At 34.0% G+C, this 19,659-nt stretch overlaps 3 protein-coding genes and 1 long non-coding RNA gene across 11 annotated transcripts in view; 3 read left to right on the forward strand and 1 right to left on the reverse strand.

Moving 5' to 3' along the window:
- Positions 1-3,704, forward strand: part of LOC139813155 (uncharacterized) — a 29,750-nt gene extending 26,046 nt beyond the window's left edge. Inside the window, exons 3-7 of one of the 3 annotated variants that reach the window (XR_011732054.1) lie at positions 302-440; positions 551-725; positions 802-907; positions 1,015-1,288; positions 1,360-3,704. This is a non-coding gene — a long non-coding RNA (uncharacterized lncRNA). The remainder of the gene's footprint in view (positions 1-301; positions 441-550; positions 726-801; positions 908-1,014; positions 1,289-1,359) is intronic. The other 2 variants (XR_011732053.1, XR_011732055.1) reach the window with 2 other exon arrangements.
- A 2,681-nt stretch (positions 3,705-6,385) lies between these two features.
- Positions 6,386-8,335, forward strand: LOC139813071 (probable ATP-dependent RNA helicase DHX37). 3 transcript variants are annotated; one of them, XM_071778347.1, is made up of 6 exons: positions 6,386-6,701; positions 6,765-6,881; positions 6,954-7,164; positions 7,271-7,471; positions 7,551-7,648; positions 7,786-8,335. In XM_071778347.1, the coding sequence occupies exons 4-6, from the start codon at positions 7,320-7,322 to the stop codon at positions 7,824-7,826; spliced, it is 291 nt and encodes a 96-aa protein (XP_071634448.1). In that variant the 5' UTR covers positions 6,386-6,701; positions 6,765-6,881; positions 6,954-7,164; positions 7,271-7,319; the 3' UTR covers positions 7,827-8,335. The 3 variants fall into 3 exon arrangements, 1 of the variants encoding a protein (XP_071634448.1); XR_011732024.1 differs by having other exon boundaries at positions 6,387-6,701; positions 6,765-6,886; positions 7,551-8,335; XR_011732023.1 differs by having other exon boundaries at positions 6,390-6,701; positions 6,765-6,876; positions 7,551-8,335.
- A 1,638-nt stretch (positions 8,336-9,973) lies between these two features.
- On the forward strand, positions 9,974-12,859 carry Lst8 (MTOR associated protein, LST8). Of its 2 annotated transcripts, XM_071779159.1 has the most exons (8): positions 9,974-10,294; positions 10,423-10,566; positions 10,806-10,958; positions 11,077-11,138; positions 11,235-11,385; positions 11,658-11,860; positions 12,391-12,533; positions 12,707-12,859. In XM_071779159.1, exons 2-8 carry the CDS (start codon positions 10,441-10,443, stop codon positions 12,829-12,831), a joined length of 963 nt encoding a protein of 320 aa, XP_071635260.1. In that variant the 5' UTR covers positions 9,974-10,294; positions 10,423-10,440; the 3' UTR covers positions 12,832-12,859. The 2 variants fall into 2 exon arrangements, with proteins under 2 accessions (XP_071635260.1, XP_071635259.1); XM_071779158.1 differs by having other exon boundaries at positions 9,975-10,566.
- A 218-nt stretch (positions 12,860-13,077) lies between these two features.
- The window catches only part of Gga (ADP-ribosylation factor-binding protein Gga), a 116,967-nt gene continuing 110,385 nt past the window's right edge, over positions 13,078-19,659 (reverse strand). The window contains exons 12-14 of one of the 3 annotated variants that reach the window (XR_011732178.1): positions 14,042-14,187; positions 13,637-13,937; positions 13,078-13,539 (exon numbers count right to left, since the gene is read on the reverse strand). Coding sequence is in view for 1 of the 3 variants with exons in the window: in XM_071779151.1 (XP_071635252.1) it covers positions 14,155-14,187 (33 nt within the window). In the remaining 2 variants the exon portion in view is untranslated. Of the gene's footprint in view, positions 13,540-13,559; positions 14,188-19,659 lie in introns of those variants that run through there. The other 2 variants (XR_011732177.1, XM_071779151.1) reach the window with 2 other exon arrangements.

A 19,659-nucleotide genomic window follows, 5' to 3' on the forward strand; every position in this document is an offset into this window, starting at 1 on the left:
CGCAGTTCGCAAAACGTAAGACACACGCACAGTCTACATGTCAAATCTAACCTCTCTGTTACTACGTTTACGCGAGCGTTACTTCTGTAGTAACCACAGTATATACAGTAGCGCAACTCTCTTGATTTCTTGTTGTCTAAAATGGAGTGCGCATGCGCGAAATAAGTAAGCGCCCACTAACACCATCTGAACGTCGTTCTCTGAACTTCTTTCTCAATTGCTTTTCCTTTCTCCGTTCTGCTCCGCTCCCTCTCAGAATTTAAATGGTCAGTTAAGTAAATGCCTATCTGTATTGGAACAGAAATTTGGAGAGAATTAGCTCAATTACCCACTGAATGCTATTGAGAGCTGTTAGAAGTGTTTGACAGACTCTGAATAACTACGTTTGTGATGAAAGTGAAAAGAGTTTAGGAGTATAAAGTGGTTACAAACCTCAGAAGGTAGAATAATTATTCATAATCATTGTACTTAAAATCAGTCATGCTTAAATTAAGAATATCATTTATCTATGTATCTTGTGAAACTAACTCTGTGATACTCTAATATCTAGAAAGAATTGCTGCTTGATTCTACGTTGTCTACGAACGGTTACATTTCTGAAATACTTATTAAAATGCAAATTTCTGGCTGAAACAGACGTCAGATGATTCAGATATAGACTTCACAAAAGATAGTGGTGTCGATTTTGAAATGTCCAGCATGCATTCCACAATACAATACAATTTGTAAGTTATCATATAACAGCGTTTCATGATTTAATTCAGAATTTATATTAAAAGTAATGATTTTTTTTTCTTGTAGGGAAGGCCCATGGTTGAAACTATATGATACTTCCACCGTTTGAATTTTTAGTAAATTGCGGAAAGATAACATATTCTCTCAGCAACATTTATCTAAAAAGATACAAGTACGTATTATACCATCTTACTTACAAAAAATTAATACGTCATTTAATATTAATGTGGCATATTATCAAATATTTTATTTTAATTAATATTGTTGCGGAATTTATAGATATCTTGTTTCGATATAACAATAACAGTAGCTAGCGCTCGGCAATGCACAAAATCTAAACGCAATACCGAGCGAGAAGGATTTCAAAATTTATATGATAGAAACAGAGCATGGAGATCCACATCCAGACACGGGTATTCCACCTTCTTTTGCGACAATAAAATCTGAAATGATTCTAGGCAAAAACCGCCAGTTTTTCATTGAAATGGGACGACCGACGAAAGTACATTTCTCTTTATCCCGGCTCAATCAACTTTATAACATACGGAATAAGGTAACTCAACAAAGAATGTATAACATATTCGTATATATTTTCAACAGTTCTAAATTATATCAATGTTCTAGGTATTATCGTGTTTTATTGATGACGACGTGCAAGTACCTACAGAGAAGAATGAAACTACGGATATGGATTTGCAAAATATAGCAGTGCCGACGAAATCGAGGAAATTCAGTGTACCTGATTTACATTTAAATACAAGACAGGTTGTATTATCCTTGAAGACTGACACCGGAGCAGAAATTATTACCAGTTTAGCATCGTTAAACGGAAACCTATCGACACTTCTAAGACTAGACAGAATATATTCAAATCTATCCATAGATTCTTTCATTGTATCTGCTATCTTAAATGGGAATATCAAAGTGCTATTAAATCCATGCATGGTGTTGCAACTTCGTATGTGGATTTTTGTATGTGGACTTTTGCTTACTCGGATCAGAACGGCTCTTAGGAGAAATTTTATAAATTTATAAACGCAATGCTCAATCCAGCGTATGGAAATCATTGAGAAAATATAATACATATGTCCATTATTCTATTCAGATACATTTTATATAAGCCATAAATTACTGCCAATTGATTGATGCATATCTATCGAAGTACATATAGACTCTCATCCAATGAAGCATTAACGGAACGCGCGGAAGCGCGTCCGAATTCCGAAATACAACGATCGTCGCTGCTTCTGCAAAGTAACAATATGTTTGTAGAATTTCGAATCGTTACTCGACCACTCTTTCGGGACACTTTTATATTTTCATAATATATCATATTAGGTATAAATTGATTATTTTGCATATAAAATTTTATTTTGCATGTCTGTATGTACGATAAATATGTCGCTCATATATATTATACGAATTGTTTGTTATAACAATTAATGGTACAATATTTCAAATCTGTATACCAATTTAGTAATATAATCATTAATCGATATAGGAGTCATGGATACTTCTATTTTATATTTTCCTATATTTATATTCCTAATTTCAGTGTTTATAATCCTAATATTCTGTCTGTAACATCTGATAAGAAAGAATCCTTCATAATCTATCCGAAAACAGTTTCTGCATCAGAAAGAACATAAAAAGGATTAGTACATTTCTTATCCTTCAGATACAAAGGAATTATTTTTCTATTCTATAAGAAATCGCAATGCATTCGAAATAGCGCTTAGATAGAGCTCTATTAGAATACTATCTAAACATAATTTCGAATATATTACGAATTCTTATGCAGTAGAAAAGTGATTTTTTTGTATCTGAAGAACTCAGAATTGGTGACATAGAAAAGAATTTCTTTTGAACTCTTAAGAGTTGTTTTGGGACAGAAATAATATACGGAAAAAATACTTTAAAAATTTTTTAAATCAAGAATTTAAAAAGAATTCCTTTTCAATTCTCCGTGCTATCCGGGAACATATCGTCGTATTAAAATTAAAATTTCATTTATCGCATTTTAAATTAAGCATGAATATAGTATATCTTATTTTTATTTTGGATGCATAATTAAATCATTCGTTTATTTCATTTAATGTAAATAAAACTATTTTATGTTAAATATTTTATAATTATAATTGTTTCCTTATAAGTATAATGTATAAAATATTATATTTTGCTTTTCGGTTGTTCAATATATTATATCCCTAAGAGCACAGTTGACGGAAAGTCGACGGTAAGTCGACTTTTATAAGTCGATTTCTAGTCGACTTATAAAAGTCAACGGAAAGTTGACTTTTATAAGTCGACTTCTAGTCGACTTCTAAAAATGGCGGAAAGTCGACTTTTAGTCGACTTCTAAATAGTCGACTTATAAAAGTCAACGGAAAGTTGATTTTTATAAGTCGACTTCTAGTCGACTTCTAAAAATGGCGAAAAGTCGACTAAAAGTCGACTTCTAAATATTCGACTTATAAAAGTCAACGGAAAGTTGACTTTTATAAGTCGACTTCTAGTCGACCTCTAAAAATGGCGGAATGTCGACTAAAAATCGACTTCTAAATAGTCGACTTATAAAAGTCAATTTTCCGTCGACTTTTATAAGTCGACTTCTAGTCGACTTCTAAAAATGGCGGAAAGTCGACTAAAAGCAGAGAGAAACCTGAGAGAGGCCATCCCGGCATTTTTCGTCAATTTTTCTGTGTCACATTTTCCGACGCGCCGCCTGAGAAAGTGCGTATCAACTACGTCGTTTCGCTCGGTAACCGCACATGGTTTGCGTCCGTGCTAATGGTTCGTGTCCGAACTAGCCAGTTAGAGGGGATATGCTGCGGCCGCGGCGCACAGTGGAGTCGTTTGCGCGAATCGCGGAAAAAATTATGTTACTTGTAAGATATGCAATGAATGATCATAGAACCTTTCAATGTTGACTTATAAAAATTGCAAAAGTGTATATTTATTAAAAATTAATGATAGGAACAAGTATTTGATTGAAATTAAATAAACATTCAATTTACATTTAATTTACGTATAAGAGCAAAGTAATTCTTGCGTCGATCATCGCTTAAGTCTAAATTTTTTTGATGTGGTTTACTTCTTAAACTAGTTATTAACGGATCGGATGACACGAGCATCATATGCATAACATCTTCATTTGTAAACAGACGGCTACATTTTCTACTATGATTAAGTCGATATCGTTTATAGTCCTTATTTCTTGCCTCTTGAGCTTCTTCCGAGAATGTCCCAACAGGTAATGCTGCATTTTCCGAGGCATTTTCTATAATTTTCTTACCGTGAAGAAGAATTTTATGAACGGTAATTGGCATAAAGTACCAAGAATATTTTTCAATAAATATTTCCGCTGCCTTGTACGCATAAGAACCGAATTTTTCTGAATTTATTTCTTCACCACAATTAATCGTTTGTAATATTGTGGAAAATCTTCTGATCAATTTCTCGTCAACTCCAGTTATTTCTGCTGTGATTTTTGGATCAGCAAAAAATCGTCGAGAAGTATTTCCGTCATTAGATGATCCGGAACCTTGTTTAACGATGTCTACCCTCAGTCCAAGTTTATTATAAAAAGCGTCTTTTGTATTCTTTTTTTTGTTTCTTCTTTTTTAACGCGTGTTTCTGGCGTTGTTGACCACTTATTCTTGAAAGACAAATTGTAGGCAATATGTAATATACATTCCATGAATTTGATTCGTGCGTGCAAGGGTGACATTCCTAATTTGAGTGCTTCTTTTCTTTGTTAGACCTTTTATTAATTTCTGTTAAGTTGTTCATTTGAGATGGTTTGGAACCGCAAATGAACCACGAAGATGATGAAGGCGTGTGGGTTACAGCTTGAGCTACCTTACCGTCTATCATCGTAAATATCATTTGATGATTTATTTTGAATGTGGTTCCGAACTTTTCTATTTCTGTTTCTCGTAATTGAGCAATTTCGTCATTTATACGTTGCTTTTCACTTTTTATTTTTTCAACAGTTTTTCTTGTGTATTCAAATTGTATTGCTCTGTAATATCTCGTTGAAAAAGGTCGATCATTATTCCAAAAAATAATATTTTTATCGTAAAATGAAGTAAGACGTAAGGGCACCATCTGTGACTAGTTAGTGCCAATTGTTATAAAAGACTTTTGCAGCAACAATGCACTCGAAACAACAATTATCCGTTGCGTTCCTTTCTCCTTTCAAGACATGAAAAGCTTTTCCATCTCCTATCAAGAATTAGTCACAGATGATGCCCTTATACGTCTTACTTCATTTTACGATAAAAATATTATTATTTGGAATAATGATCGACCTTTTTCAACGAGATATTGCAGAGCAATACAATTTGAATACACAAGAAAAACTGCTGAAAAAATAAAAAGTGAAAAGCAACGTATGGATGACGAAATTGCTCAATTACGAGAAACAGAAATAGAAAAGTTCGGAACCACATTCAAAATAAATCATCAAATGATATTTACGATGATAGACGGTAAGGTAGCTCAAGCTGTAACCCACACGCCTTCATCATCTTCGTGGTTCATTTGCGGTTCCAAACCATCTCAAATGAACAACTTAACAGAAATTAATAAAAGGTCTAACAAAGAAAAGAAGCACTCAAATTAGGAATGTCACCCTTGCACGCACGAATCAAATTCATGGAATGTATATTACATATTGCCTACAATTTGTCTTTCAAGAATAAGTGGTCAACAACGCCAGAAACACGCGTTAAAAAAGAAGAAACAAAAAAAAGAATACAAAAGACGCTTTTTATAATAAACTTGGACTGAGGGTAGACATCGTTAAACAAGGTTCCGGATCATCTAATGACGGAAATACTTCTCGACGATTTTTTTGCTGATCCAAAAATCACAGCAGAAATAACTGGAGTTGACGAGAAATTGATCAGAAGATTTTCCACAATATTACAAACGATTAATTGTGGTGAAGAAATAAATTCAGAAAAATTCGGTTCTTATGCGTACAAGGCAGCGGAAATATTTATTGAAAAATATTCTTGGTACTTTATGCCAATTACCGTTCATAAAATTCTTCTTCACGGTAAGGAAATTATAGAAAATGCCTCGGAAAATGCAGCATTACCTGTTGGGACATTCTCGAAAGAAGCTCAAGAGGCAAGAAATAAGGACTATAAACGATATCGACTTAATCATAGTAGAAAATGTAGCCGTCTGTTTACAAATGAAGATGTTATGCATATGATGCTCGTGTCATCCGATCCGTTAATAACTAGTTTAAGAAGTAAACCACATCAAAAAAATTTAGACTTAGCGATGATCGACGCAAGAATTACTTTGCTCTTATACGTAAATTAAATGTAAATTGAATTTTTATTTAATTTCAATCAAATACTTGTTCCTATCATTAATTTTTAATAAATATACACTTTTGCAATTTTTATAAGTCAACATTGAAAGGTTCTATGATCATTCATTGCATATTTTACAAGTAACATAATTTTTTCCGCGATTCGCGCAAACGGCTCCACTGTGCGCCGCGGCCGCAGCATATCCCCTCTAACTGGCTAGTTCGGACACGAACCATTAGCACGGACGCAAACCATGTGCGGTTACCGAGCGAAACGACGTAGTTGATACGCACTTTCTCAGGCGGCGCGTCGGAAAATGTGACACAGAAAAATTGACGAAAAATGCCGGGATGGCCTCTCTCAGGTTTCTCTCTGCTAAAAGTCTTCTAAATAGTCGACTATAAAAAGACGGAAAGCAGTGCGGCGCGTCATCAATATGGCGGCGAATCTCGAGGAGGCTGGAGGAGAAAATTAATGTTTACGCGAGTGCAAGGAATACATGCCACGAGACAGGACACGATAAGACGTCGAAAAGCGCCGCGCTATCAACCACCGCCACGAAACGTCGTCGTCGTCGTCATCATTGTCTTCCCGTTGACTTCCTCGATTAGATCAGAATACTGGAATTTGACTGTATGTATGTTGCAATTTGTTTGAGACGGTTGTCTACATTGTCTACAACAAGAATTGTTACAGAATGCCGTTACCAACCGACATGGAAGCGAAATTGCTGCGCCAGATAGTTCTTGCAGGTATGGCGGATCTAAAAGAGGATCAGGATAAGGCCAAGTGGAAATATGCTTTAGAGGTTAGGTATGGTGATTAATTATCATCGATAATTAAGACCTATTGAATGTGACCTCTCTATTCTGAACCATCTTTCAGAACACCATCAGAAATGGAGGAACCTGTGTTCATGCATTCTTCGTGCGTTCTACGGAAAATCAGTCCGGAATAGGTGGTTTATAAAGAGGTGTACGAAACGAATAAGATGTATATGCGAAGGTGTCACGGCGATAGAACCCAAATGATTGCCGAAATTCGCTTCCACGCTATGCCATCTTAGTGAATCATTGGTTATTGATCCACCGCCAAGGTATTTTTATCACAATTGTTGCTTTATAATGTTTTTCCTATTTATTTATAAAGATATTAATCTTCATTATGATCGAATATTATTCTCATTTATGGATATAATCAAGGAACCGGGAAGATCACTTGCCGCGTGTCTGGTACATTTGGAAAGGCCGGATGGGGACTACCATCGATGAATATAGAGCATCTGTGGACGGTGTAAAGTGGTTCGCGTATTTCTTCTTGGAGGGTCAAGTGTACCCTAAGCTGAAACGATTTGTTCCGTCGTTGCTAACGACACCTGGGAGCATCACCAAGTCATGGGCCAGGTAAATCGTTATTCTATCTCCTTTCGATTTCACGTTGATTCATCGAATAGATTACATCAATTCAATACGATTTTTTCAGGTTGATACCACACACTCAAGCAATAGTACAAACGTTGCAGTCGCAGGGAGTCGTGTCCAAATATAAACTGCTAGAAATCTGGGGTTTGGATGAAAAATGTGAGATTTTAATTTATAAAATAATATTTAGATATTATCATCGAGTAGACTTCTATACAATACTAGACCGCTGACAGGCATCTCGGCCGTGATGCTTGCCGCCATGTTGATTTTAGTCAAGATATGCTATACTACAGATTCTATACAAGTGGTTTTATACAAGATTTCTATACAATAGTCTGGCATATACAGAATGTCCAAAAGAAAGGGTTTAATACTACAGGAGTAGTGGTTCGATTTCGGCATTCAAGTAGCTACACGTTGAAGGCATGACTTACAAACTTATTGATAACATGTACCAATATTTAACACAAAAACATTCGCCTGCTTCGTTATGTATGTACTGTAATAACGAATGCAGATAAACGCACATCATGAGCAACTGAACACCCGATAGTGACTTATTGTTAATTCAATATGGCCGCACCCTTCACTAACACTTGCACCTCGCACTCGCATCAGCTTTTCGGCAGTGCGTCCATAGATGTTAATGGTCTAGTATAAAAGTCTGTGGATATTATATATTTATAATTTTAGTTCTGTTGTCAGCTTGCCAGAAGTGGCTGCCGGAATCTGCGCACGCAGAAGTGGCACAGATATGGCCGCCTTTGTAATTAAGAACAAAACATTAGGATTGTAATTATACAGTTTTTTAGATAATTAAATTATTTTGTATATGAAAAAAAATCGAAATGCATCAGTTTTAGCCCTCCAGCAAGGGGTCGATTGTGTATCTTGAAATAATGAGGTAAAAATTACAAAAGTGAGAAAATTCATTAGTGTATCTACGATTTTATTTATCAAAATCTAGTAAAATATTTTAACTTTTGTCATTTTCACCTCGTTTCAAGATACACAACCGACCTCCAGACGTACGCAGCGGTTTATTTTATCGATTTAAAAAGTTGGCGGGAAGACGACTTTTTATCATGACGGGAAGTCAACTTTTCATCATGACGGAAAGTCGACTTTTCGTCATGACGAGAAGTCGACTTTTCGTCATGACGGGAAGTCGACTTTAAATCGGTGGTTTTTGCGACATTCGCCGACTTAAAGTCGACTTGAAGTCGACTTTCGTCCTTAAAAAAGTCGACCTCTCTGCCAGTCAGTTTCGGTAGAAGTCGACTTCAAGTCGACTTAAAGTCGACTTTTTGCTCTTAGGGCCGCGTAAACGAGTGATATATTGTAAGTTACTACAGAAGTAACGCTCGCGTAAACGTAGTACATACATGTAATATAATGCTAAAGCGGGGAGCACACACTTCTGCACAACGCATAATACGTAAGCATAAGAAAATTGATTGGTCTATTTTCTTATGCACATGTATATGGACCAATCAGTTTTCTTATGCTTACGCATTATGCGTTGTGCAGAAGTGTGTGCTCCCCGCTTAAGACTCCATAGACGCGGAAACGCCGTGCGGTAGAGTGCGTTGACCAATCAGAAAACTGCCGCAAGTCGCCTGCGGCAAAATCAAAATTGGTCAACACACTCTGCCGCATGGCGTTTCCGCGTCTATGGAGTCTTAAAGGTGAAATTTCATGGGCAATGAAAAGCAGCAGCAGGTCGTACCGATTGGCTACAAAATAGAAAAGTTCTCGAGTTTCTAGAACTTCTCTATTTTGTAGCCAATCAGTACGACCTGCTGCTGCTTTTCACTGCTCATGAAATTTATTCACCTTAAAGGTGCTGTCACATGGCAGTCAGAAATTCGGAAAACGGAATCTCGGAAAAGTAACGGAAAGGGGGTCAGAAGTTATTAAATGCATTTAATAACTTCTTTCGTTAAAAGTATTTTAATTTTTTTCCATTTCATGATCTCTATCTCTACAAAATAATATAAATACACAAATTTTTAATACATAAATAGTTAATGTACATACTGTCAGACATGCAAAAATTGCGGACTTGCCAGTCCGAAATTTTTGTGACTGGGCTCCCCATGGACTGATATTTCCGGAATAAGTAAAAATTGAAAAAATTATTTTTATTGTTTTAGAAGAAAAAAGATACTTACCGTAGTAGTAGAGTCTATTAAAAAATAAAGCTTCGACGTATTTTTTATTATACTCTAAAATTATATAGAAATTTCTTTAATTTAAAAATATGTTAAGGTTAGAATGCCATTTAGTTGTCCGTAAAAGTCGTTCCATGGGGAGCCCGGCCCTTGAAAAATCGCACCAATCGAGCTGACTCTGATTGGTTGACCCCCTCTCCGTTACTTTTCCGAGATTCCGTTTTCCGAATTTCTGACTGCCATGTGACAGCACCCTAAGGGCCAATTTCACCAACCACAGTTAGCTTAACCGACGGTTAAAGTTAGCAGGATTGACCAATAGAAAGCAGAGTGGAATGGGTGGATTAATTTCTATTGGTCAATTCTGCTAACTTTAACCATCGGTTAAGCTAACTGTGGTTGGTGAAATTGGCCCTTAAGGCATTTAACAGACGGAACGGATCGACGGAAATCTAGTAAACTTTGTCTTCCGCGTTTCCGCGTTTCCGCGCTCCATGTCCATGTAATGGCACCCTAAAGAAGAAAGAATCAGAAAGATTCAAAGAAGTTCTCCGAAGAGGAAAGAAGTATAAAGACGAAGAAAAGGAAGAAGAAATCCAAGAAGAGAGAAAGAAATATTTATAGTTTGGTGTGTGAAAGTGTAAACATTTCAGTATATATCAATATTATAATTTTATTATAATAATGAATTTTGTCTGAAATAAATTAATAATAATAAATAATTATTAATAATAATTAATAATTTAATTTTGAGAGATCATTAATAAATTGAGGATGACTCTCGACTGTGTGATTAGCAACGAACAAGTGATTTTTGTTACGGGAGGTTATGATCATACTATTAAAATATGGCAACCGCATACGGGTGTCTGTCAACGTACGTGCCAACACACGGATTCTGTATCCTTCGAACCAAATTTTTGGTTAAAATGCGTCTTGACGATAATCGTACCAAATCATGGTCGTATTGTCTTGACAATTATAATTGGCCAGTAGAGTCGATTAATATTTCCATTGCTGTTTATTATTTGACTGGCGAAGTAAATGTGATTTATTCTGTTTAAAATTGTATATATGTTGCAATCGTAAGTGAGAAACTTTTTGAGGTATTTTTTGAATTTTCTTAACGAGTTTTACAGCAAGTCAATGCATTAGATATTACACCAGACAAGTATGTTGTAGCTGCTGCTGGATATCAGCATATACGGATGTATGATCTAGCTTCAAATAATCCCAATCCAGTCATCAACTATGAAGGAGTGTCGAAAAATATTACCAGTTTAGGCTTTCAGGTTTTATGTCAATATTACATACTGTTATATATAGGATATTCTTTTACAAACATATATGTATATATGTTTGTAAATAAAAGTTTACAATAATGTTTATATAATTATTTCTTGTAAATAGGAAGAAGGAAAGTGGATGTATACAGGAGGAGAAGATTGTTCTGCAAGAGTATGGGATTTGAGGTAAATTATTTACTGAAAGAAGAATTATTTATAATAAGAGAGAATAATAAGAATTATTTATATTTTTAACTTAATAATACTAATTTTTATTGATAGATCTAGCAGCTTTCAGTGCCAAAGAATATTTCAAGTGACTGCACCTGTAAATTGTGTATGTTTACATCCCAATCAAGCAGAACTAATTGTTGGTGATCAAAGTGGAGTCATACATTTATGGGACCTTCGTTCTGATCACAATGAGCAATTAGTATGTTATCTTTTTTATATTTGAAAATTTTACATTTGTTTTCAGGATCTAAAGTCATGAAGAACTTTCAAAGAGATAAAATTTTGACAATTCTCTTTATTTTATTATTTTATTTTCTATTACATATATGTATTAAAATATTTGTGTAATAATATATATGATTTATATAAATACAAAATTTATCAAGAGAGATGAAAATTATAGATGTAATATTAGAATAATCTTAATATAATTTTTTAATATTAATATAATTTTTTCTATTTAAATATCAGATTCCTGAAGCTGAATCTTCGATTCAGGATATTACAATAGATCAGGATGGCACTTACATGGCTGCAGTAAATAATAAAGGACACTGCTATATTTGGACGCTTTCAGGAGGCGTTGGAGAAGAACCTACAAAACTTAATCCTCGTCACAAACTTCTAGCTCATAAACGTTATGCCCTTCGTTGCAAATTCAGTCCTGATTCTACGTGAGTATTTTCTTATTTTTATAATAAGTATTTTTCCATCATTAAAAAAAAATAATATATACGTTATATAACATTATTATTATATACAATGTATATGTATTAGATGTCATATATTCTCGTGGACTATAAATATTAAAAACCAAACAGGAGAAAATGCCATATTCTTAAATATTAAACTCGTAACTATTTAGAACTACTACAGTAGTTCTAAATTTGTTGCTAAACTATCTATATTATTCTATTAATTTATATTATTTGAGATGTGAAGGAACTAACTTATGTTGATAACACAAGAAAATAAACTTATATGATTTTTCACTTCCGTTATCATAATCTAAAATAGTTGTACCAAAAAATATCAGAAGTATCCATTTAAATTTGATTAGATTTAAGTGAAAAATTGACGGAAGATACAAAAGATTCTGTATATCCACTTTAAAATGTTAACAAAAAAATAAGGATATGCTATCCCCAACAATTTTTTTATACCCTTTGCTAAATAAGTTTTATATCCAAATTAATTTATTAAGATTGTTGGTGACAACATCGGCTGATCAGACTGCACGAGTATGGAGAACAACAGATTTTTCCGAAGTACAAGTACTTCAGCACGAGGCAAAGCGTTGGGTTTGGGATGCGGCATTCAGCGCAGATTCCCAATATATATTCACCGGTGAGCATTTCGTCTTTTTAAATATTCTCTTTCCCTAATAATAAGACCACGTAAATATATACTTGTGTAACTTGTGACAAACTTTCCGATTTATAATTTGTCAAAGAACTTGTAATCAAAGTTGTATAAATATCTTATATATTTTATTTTGTTTTATTTGATATTTTACGCAGCCTCTTCAGACGGAATTGCAAGACTGTGGAATGCGTCTACAGGAACAGTAGAACGAGAATATGTAGGACATCAGAAGGCTGTCACAGCTCTTGCTTTTCGCGATGAAATTGTTTCCGCAAGCTAAAAATAAAAAAATAAAAATTTAAATAATATATTTAGTTTTTTTTAATGGAAAAATGTTAAAAGTTCAAGATTATATGTTATTAAGGTGTAAGATCCAGGCTGTACGATGGACTGTCGTTCTTCACTCAAAGGAACCTCGTCCAGAGGAACTTCATCTCTATCTTGCACCTTCTGATTTTCATCTCTTTGGTCCTCTGAAAGATACAATTTACGGGAAGAGATATGACAATAATAAGGAAGCCATAGCCAAAATAAGAAAGTGGCTGAGAGATAGATCAGCGCAAGGGCATGCTGGATCTCACATCAAGATGGCATAAGGCCATAGAATTGAATAGAGATTGTGTTGAAAAATAGTTTTTGCTAACGAATTGGGGAAAAATATGATGCATTTAAAATCACAGTGAAATAACCATTAATGAGAAAAAAGTGTTGCATTACTTATTGAACGAGCCTCTTGTCAGAGGCAAAAAATGACACGAGAATTCTTGCGCGCCATTTCTAAATAAAAAGATTTGCATAAAATAACACTTCAGATCATTTCAGCACACTTCAAAAATACTCCGACGTCTATATCGCTTTCCCTTGACAATTAATAAACAGCCGTAAAATGAATGTAATACGAAGTCTAGTTATGCAGGCTTATGTGCGGGCGTATAAATTCTCAGCGTTTCTCGCTTCTGAACGCACTATCTCACATGACCGCGAGATCCTAAAAAAGTGTAACATATTTTGAGAACAGGTAAGGTAAAGGTACCAATACCCGGACACTTAAGAGTAGGTAAATGTACCAATATCTGGACACGTACCTGTGTCTGGATACCTTTAAAAAAATATAAATTTAGGGTAACTCGGGGGAATATACCATACTTAAGAAAAATATGATTTTTTTTCCTATTTCTCTTTCTTTTTGAGGTATCTTTGCATACTGGTATTCTTTTTCCTTCTTTTATTTGTTATTTATATATGATTTTAATGAAATAGTTTGATTCTTTACTATTAAAAAGAAAGAAATACGAAAGTGTTGCAAAAGTGGCATATTACCCCCATGTGGGGGTAATATACTATACAAACATGTATAGTAATTTAACTTTAGAAGGGCATTCTTGTCTAAAAACATGTAAAAGAATATTTTTATTACAATTTCAATAAAACACTAAGAACATTCTAAAAAGCACGTATGTACGTTATCATACTTGTCATACTGTACTTACCCTATAAAAACTATAATACTGACAGGAAGTAAGTAAAACTTGGACAAAACGTCAGATATAATATTTTTAACAATTTCACAGTATTTACAACAACGCTCCTAGCCGTAGCTTTGTTAACTTTTCATGTGTAACGTCTTTTTCGGCACCTGTAACGGGTAACGTCGGGTCACTCGTGTCCGACGCCTAAAAAATACTTAAGTATTCTAAAAAAATCTGAAAAAATTCATGTTACCTTATTAACTATCCTACTTTAAGGATCAATCGCTATATTGCCGATTTTTTTATTTGTTTAAACAATATATTTATATAAACAAATAAAAACGTGAAGAATGGACCATTTTTTTCAAAAAATCGTAACTTTGGCAAAAATTAATATATTAAAACAAAAAGAAATTAAAGTTTAAGAATAGTACTTTAAAGAAAAAAATATTAGAAGTATGTATATATTAATGGGATGCTTAAGTTTTGAGCATCAAAATCACGTTTTTTGAAAGTACGTAAATAGGTTCAAATTACAGTAAAATACACAGTTTATTCATTTTTAATCAATTTTATTCAGGAAAATGTAATCAATCACAATTATTTATTACAATTATTTATTATAAAAAAGTACAAAAATATGAAAAAATTATATCGAGGCTAAATTATTATGTGCACAGTCAAAACATATTATTTATCGATAACTAAGATTAATCTATCAATTTCCAATAAAAGAACATGAATTTTTAGTAAAAAAAACATCCAAATTAAAATAAACATTTTACTCACCTGCTATTTTTAATCAACGTAACGTGTAATGTCGGGTCACTCGTGCACTTTCAAAATTTCGTCTGGCTCTCACAACGGCTGTTTACGCACTAGACCGTCGGCGCGTGGGGAGCTAGTAGCTTAGGCCCAGTTCAACAGTGGCCAGTTAGCTTAACTAGTAGTTAACTCTCACTCTCCGTCTCTATCTAACCTTTGAGTTAAAAAGAGACAGAGAGTGAGAGTTAACTACTAGTTAAGCTAACTGGCCACTGTTGAACTGGGCCTTAGTAGTATACAATTTTTTTCAGTATAGTTTGGTCCCGCTCCCTCTCCCTTCGAGCTACAGGGGACAGTCACTTTCGCCAGGGCACGAGTGACCCGACGTTACACACGAAGGGTTAAACATAACGAGTGGCATATTCCCCACACTGGCATATTCCCCCCAGTTACTCTATGGAAATAAACGTTTGGATATTATAACTAAAGTTTCAAACTGCAAGAAAAAATACTTTTATCTTTAATTTTAATTCGCGTTATACGTACAAATAATAAAGGTGTCCAGATATAGGTAGGAGAGACCGGGGCGAAGTTGTCACTATTTTTTCGGTACCGATTTTTAACAACAAAACAAATAATTTTAGTAAAATGTGGTATACCGTTTTAAGAGTGAACCCTTGGCTACAAAATTTATAAGGACATTTTTGGTCTACGTCGCTTTGTTCAACTGGTATAGAGTGAAAATGACAAAGGTGCAAAATTGAAATGTCAGTCAAAATTGTCGGGGCGGAGTCGTCACTCCATTCTCGGACTGAACTTTAAATAAAAATTCATAATTCCGATCATGAAAAATGATAGGATACATTTTATAAATTATTTTTTAATAGAAAAATGGAAACATTAATTAAAAACACGACGGCGGAAAATAATTACAAGAAAAGCGCACACACTTATGTGCCCTACGCTCGCACGAAATGCACTGTTTCTCGTCAGCTCTATTCTGTCATCTATCAGCACACGCAGCACATATTATCCTTGTCCTCGCCAGAAACCGACCACTGCTGCTTCTTTGACTTTGATTTTCGCCCGAAGCCTCCATGATATGGTTTGGTGACGACTTCGCCCCGACACAGATTTTAAGTTTAATCGCTCATAAAATAATAGAAATTAACGAAAATAAAAAAATTTATCTGGATTCGTGTTCAGCATGCATTACTCTTTAAAATCATTTATCTCGAGATTTGGAGAGAAAATAATATTTAAAATATTTAAAATTTTCGACGCGCAAAAAATTTTACTTTTGACTTACGAATCTCACTAAACTGTCACATTAAACCACCTTTAACTGCAATAATTAAATTATTTACATTCAACCAATTAATAATTTTTAAATCAAGTAATTTACCTTAGACTATTTATTTGTTATTTATTTGTTACTATTTATTTGTTATTGGAAAAATGATTAATTATTTTTCACTAATTATTAATTTTCAAATAAGTAGTAATTTATTTGTGACAAACTATTAATTATTTTAATAATAAAGAATTTATTTTTACTAATTACCAATTTGCAAAAGAAATTAATTCATTTTTACCTAAATACTAATTTTCACGAACTAAAAATTTTTCTCTGCAGACAAATTACCAATTCTTTAAGTAATCTGTAATTCACTTTTATCTAAATATTATAAATTTTTATGTAATTAGTAACTTTTTGTCATTATTACTAATTTACTAATTCAACAAAAATTTAATTTGTTGTTATTGCTAATTTCGCAAAAAATTAAAAAATAAAAATTTTTTTGCCAATTCCTGCTTAAGGGAAATCGGTTCGGAAATCGAGTCCAACCGCACTACTATTGTAATATTTTTTAATTAGTTAATAAATTAAATACGATTAAATCGTGCGTGTAAAATCATATTTTATATTATTATAATTATTGGGATGTTGCAATATGATGTTTGTTTTCAATTACCTCATGGCGGACTGTTACTTGACTAGGTGCTGCGAAAGGACTACCATAACACTACAAAAATGCGTGCTATCAGTACAAAATTTCTTTTTTCAAAAAAGGTAAAAAGGCGCCAAGTACACGCAATGTATTTTGTAAATTCAAAAATCCAATCTAACAATAAGTAGTAGCTTTATTTTTCCTTAACAAAATTATATCATTACAAAATTACGTTACCTAGCTAAGAGAAATAAAGCTACCACTTAAGTTGAATTTTTGAATGTACAAAATACATTGCGCGTGTACTTAGCGTCTTTTTTTTTACCTTTTTTAAAAAAGGTAATTTTGTACTGATATTACGCATTTTGTAGTATTAAGGGGGGATTCTGGTTCATAAGGCTAAAAAAAAAATAATGAATCGTATTTTTATAAACGCTTAATTTCCGAGATGCTGTGCAAAGAGACAGGAATGGATTGAATTTGCAGACGGACACGGAAGGTTTACCGGATACTTATTTAAACGTTATTGATGGGTTATCAAAAATTTAGAGTTATTTGTTGTGAATTTTTATCCGCCCACAATTAAACTCGAATGTATATACACCGCTTTTATTATATGTTAACCTTCCGATTTCTACCAACGCTTATTCACTCACTCACGACATGTCAGAACGACAGATACATTTTAACACTGCGACTTACTGGTCTGTAATGGTCCGTAAGCAAGAATTCGTGATTGTAATTTTAATACATTGCGTTTTTTAACATATTGCGACTCCGATTCACGGTTTAGAAAGGACAATCAAATCTCTCCTTTCTACCTGGTCTGGTCTTCCAACCTGGGAGTAAACGTCGAAGGTGCGATCGTTTCGGAACATTTGCATATCCTGAAGACTACCGAACATTTGTATGAATTTTATTTTATTTATTTGACTGCGCTTTTCTACTGATTGACTCAATTTATCGCGATTGACTGTAATTTATTGTTTAAAATTTTCATGTATTATTTTCATTTTTACGCTGAAGATGACACAAAAAAAGTGTTGAAACGTCCGAATTTGTATTAACTAATATATTTTATTATCGACTTATTTTGATTGCGCATTAATTACCGCGCGTGGCTCTGATTGCCTCTCTCACTTCTCTTTATTTGATTTATTATTCAGGAGAGCCTATATTTCGTTTATTCAATTTTTAATTTATATTTGTGTATGCATATAATTTTTCCTTGCTTAATATTTAAATTATGTACAGATCCATTTGTCTGAAATTCAATGTAGGGAAAGCCACTGCGTTAAATGCTGGAAATTGAAATATCGTTACAATTTTTCCGTCTATAATTCGATTCGACGACATGTTTGTTGATATGCAATTCGCTAACAATGCGTTCCGAAATGAACGTAAGCGCTTACGCTTGATCACGCTCACACTATACCCTACCTTGCAGAAATAAGCATTTGTCAGCAGAAGTTATGACGTCAACGATGACGTCATTAGTCGATCCGTAAGCGCTTACAACGCCAAAGCGAACGACGTGAGTAACGCTCATAAGCGCTTACAGCGCGTGAGCGTCCAAACCGAACGCACCCTAGAATGACTTAAGCCCCTTGCACAATGCCAGGGGCATAGAAATCAGGGAATAAAAATCAGCTAGAAATCATGTATAAGGGCTCAGACACAATGAGAGGCATAAGGAACAAGGAATTAAATAGTAGTCGTATCTTTTTTCAAGACACGGCATTCTCTTTATGTTTAATTCCTTGTTCCTTATTCCTCTCATTGTGTCTGAAGCGGGGAGCACACACTTCTGCATAACGCATAATGCGTAAGCATAAGAAAATTGATTGGTCTATTTTCTTATGCACATGTGTATGGTTCAATCAATTTTCTTATGCTTACGCACTATGCGTTATGCAGAAGTGTGTGCCTCCCGCTTGAGCCCTAAATGTAGAATAAAGAGTGACACAAGCAATAGACACAAGGTTTTTTCGCGTCGCATACACCAAGTCCACCAAGAGCACTTGGATCAGGGATAAAAGGTGGCGATTGGAGCAAATGAGTTTTTGGAGTGCATTGGAGTGATTAGGAGCATGATGGGGCATGCGACGCGACCAAACCTACAGTTTTCGTCACGTTGGAAATTCTGTGCCTATTGCCTGTTGCCTGTTGCCAACCAATCATAGCATACGAATTTTTTAGGTTGTAATTAACGATTTTTTGGTTATTTCCTGCTTCTATTGCCTTTTGCCTGGCATTGTGCAAGGGGCTTTATTTATTCTTGTAAAGTGTCGATAACCTCACCTGATTTTTCGTACACATGCCCCTTATTACTGTATATTTAACATATGGGCTATTCCGCGTGAACCGGATCAGTCACCTCTCAGAAATGAATCAAATTTTGCATATCGGTAGTTTCTGACGAGATAAAATATGGTGTCAAATATATATTTTTTAATTGCAAATTTTTTCGATTTATAAATAATGGAAAATTTACTGACTTTTTAATTAATAAGTGCATAACTTTTTTCCTTTAAGTGCAATACAAAAATTTTTTAACCCTTAAATGCCACCCGGGGTCCAGCGGACTCCAGACCCTTTACAATGATATATTTTCAAATGTTCCCCCCAAAAATGGAGCTCATGCTCCCATTGATGATAGTTGAGTGATTGACCTACCCGGTTGTACATACACTTAGCAGTACTCATTGCAGTTTATTAATTTTTTATACTATGTTGAAATTGAAATTTTAACAATATAAGCATTTTTATTCTCTTTTCTAAACCTTGAACAACATTGAAAATAATTTTCATAACTAAATATCAAAAAATCAATGAGTAAGGAGACATTTTTCATGCTGGGGTCTTTTAGACCCCATGTGTCATTTACGAGATTCTTGAGAGGTGTGGCATTTAAGGGTTAAA

Source organism: Temnothorax longispinosus, chromosome 5 (assembly GCF_030848805.1).
Source record: "Temnothorax longispinosus isolate EJ_2023e chromosome 5, Tlon_JGU_v1, whole genome shotgun sequence".
Classification (NCBI taxonomy): Eukaryota; Metazoa; Arthropoda; class Insecta; order Hymenoptera; family Formicidae; genus Temnothorax; species Temnothorax longispinosus.

Coding starts and splice junctions, on each gene's coding strand:
- Lst8 (XM_071779159.1), top strand. CDS start 10,441: ATGACTCTCGACTGTGTGATTAGCAACGAACAAGTGATTTTTGTTACG. Junction 10,567..10,805: donor CGTGCCAACACACGGATTCT/GTATCCTTCGAA, acceptor CGAGTTTTACAG/CAAGTCAATGCATTAGATAT. Junction 10,959..11,076: donor TTACCAGTTTAGGCTTTCAG/GTTTTATGTCAA, acceptor TCTTGTAAATAG/GAAGAAGGAAAGTGGATGTA.
- LOC139813071 (XM_071778347.1), top strand. CDS start 7,320: ATGGGGACTACCATCGATGAATATAGAGCATCTGTGGACGGTGTAAAG. Junction 7,472..7,550: donor ATCACCAAGTCATGGGCCAG/GTAAATCGTTAT, acceptor CGATTTTTTCAG/GTTGATACCACACACTCAAG. Junction 7,649..7,785: donor CTGGGGTTTGGATGAAAAAT/GTGAGATTTTAA, acceptor GCTATACTACAG/ATTCTATACAAGTGGTTTTA.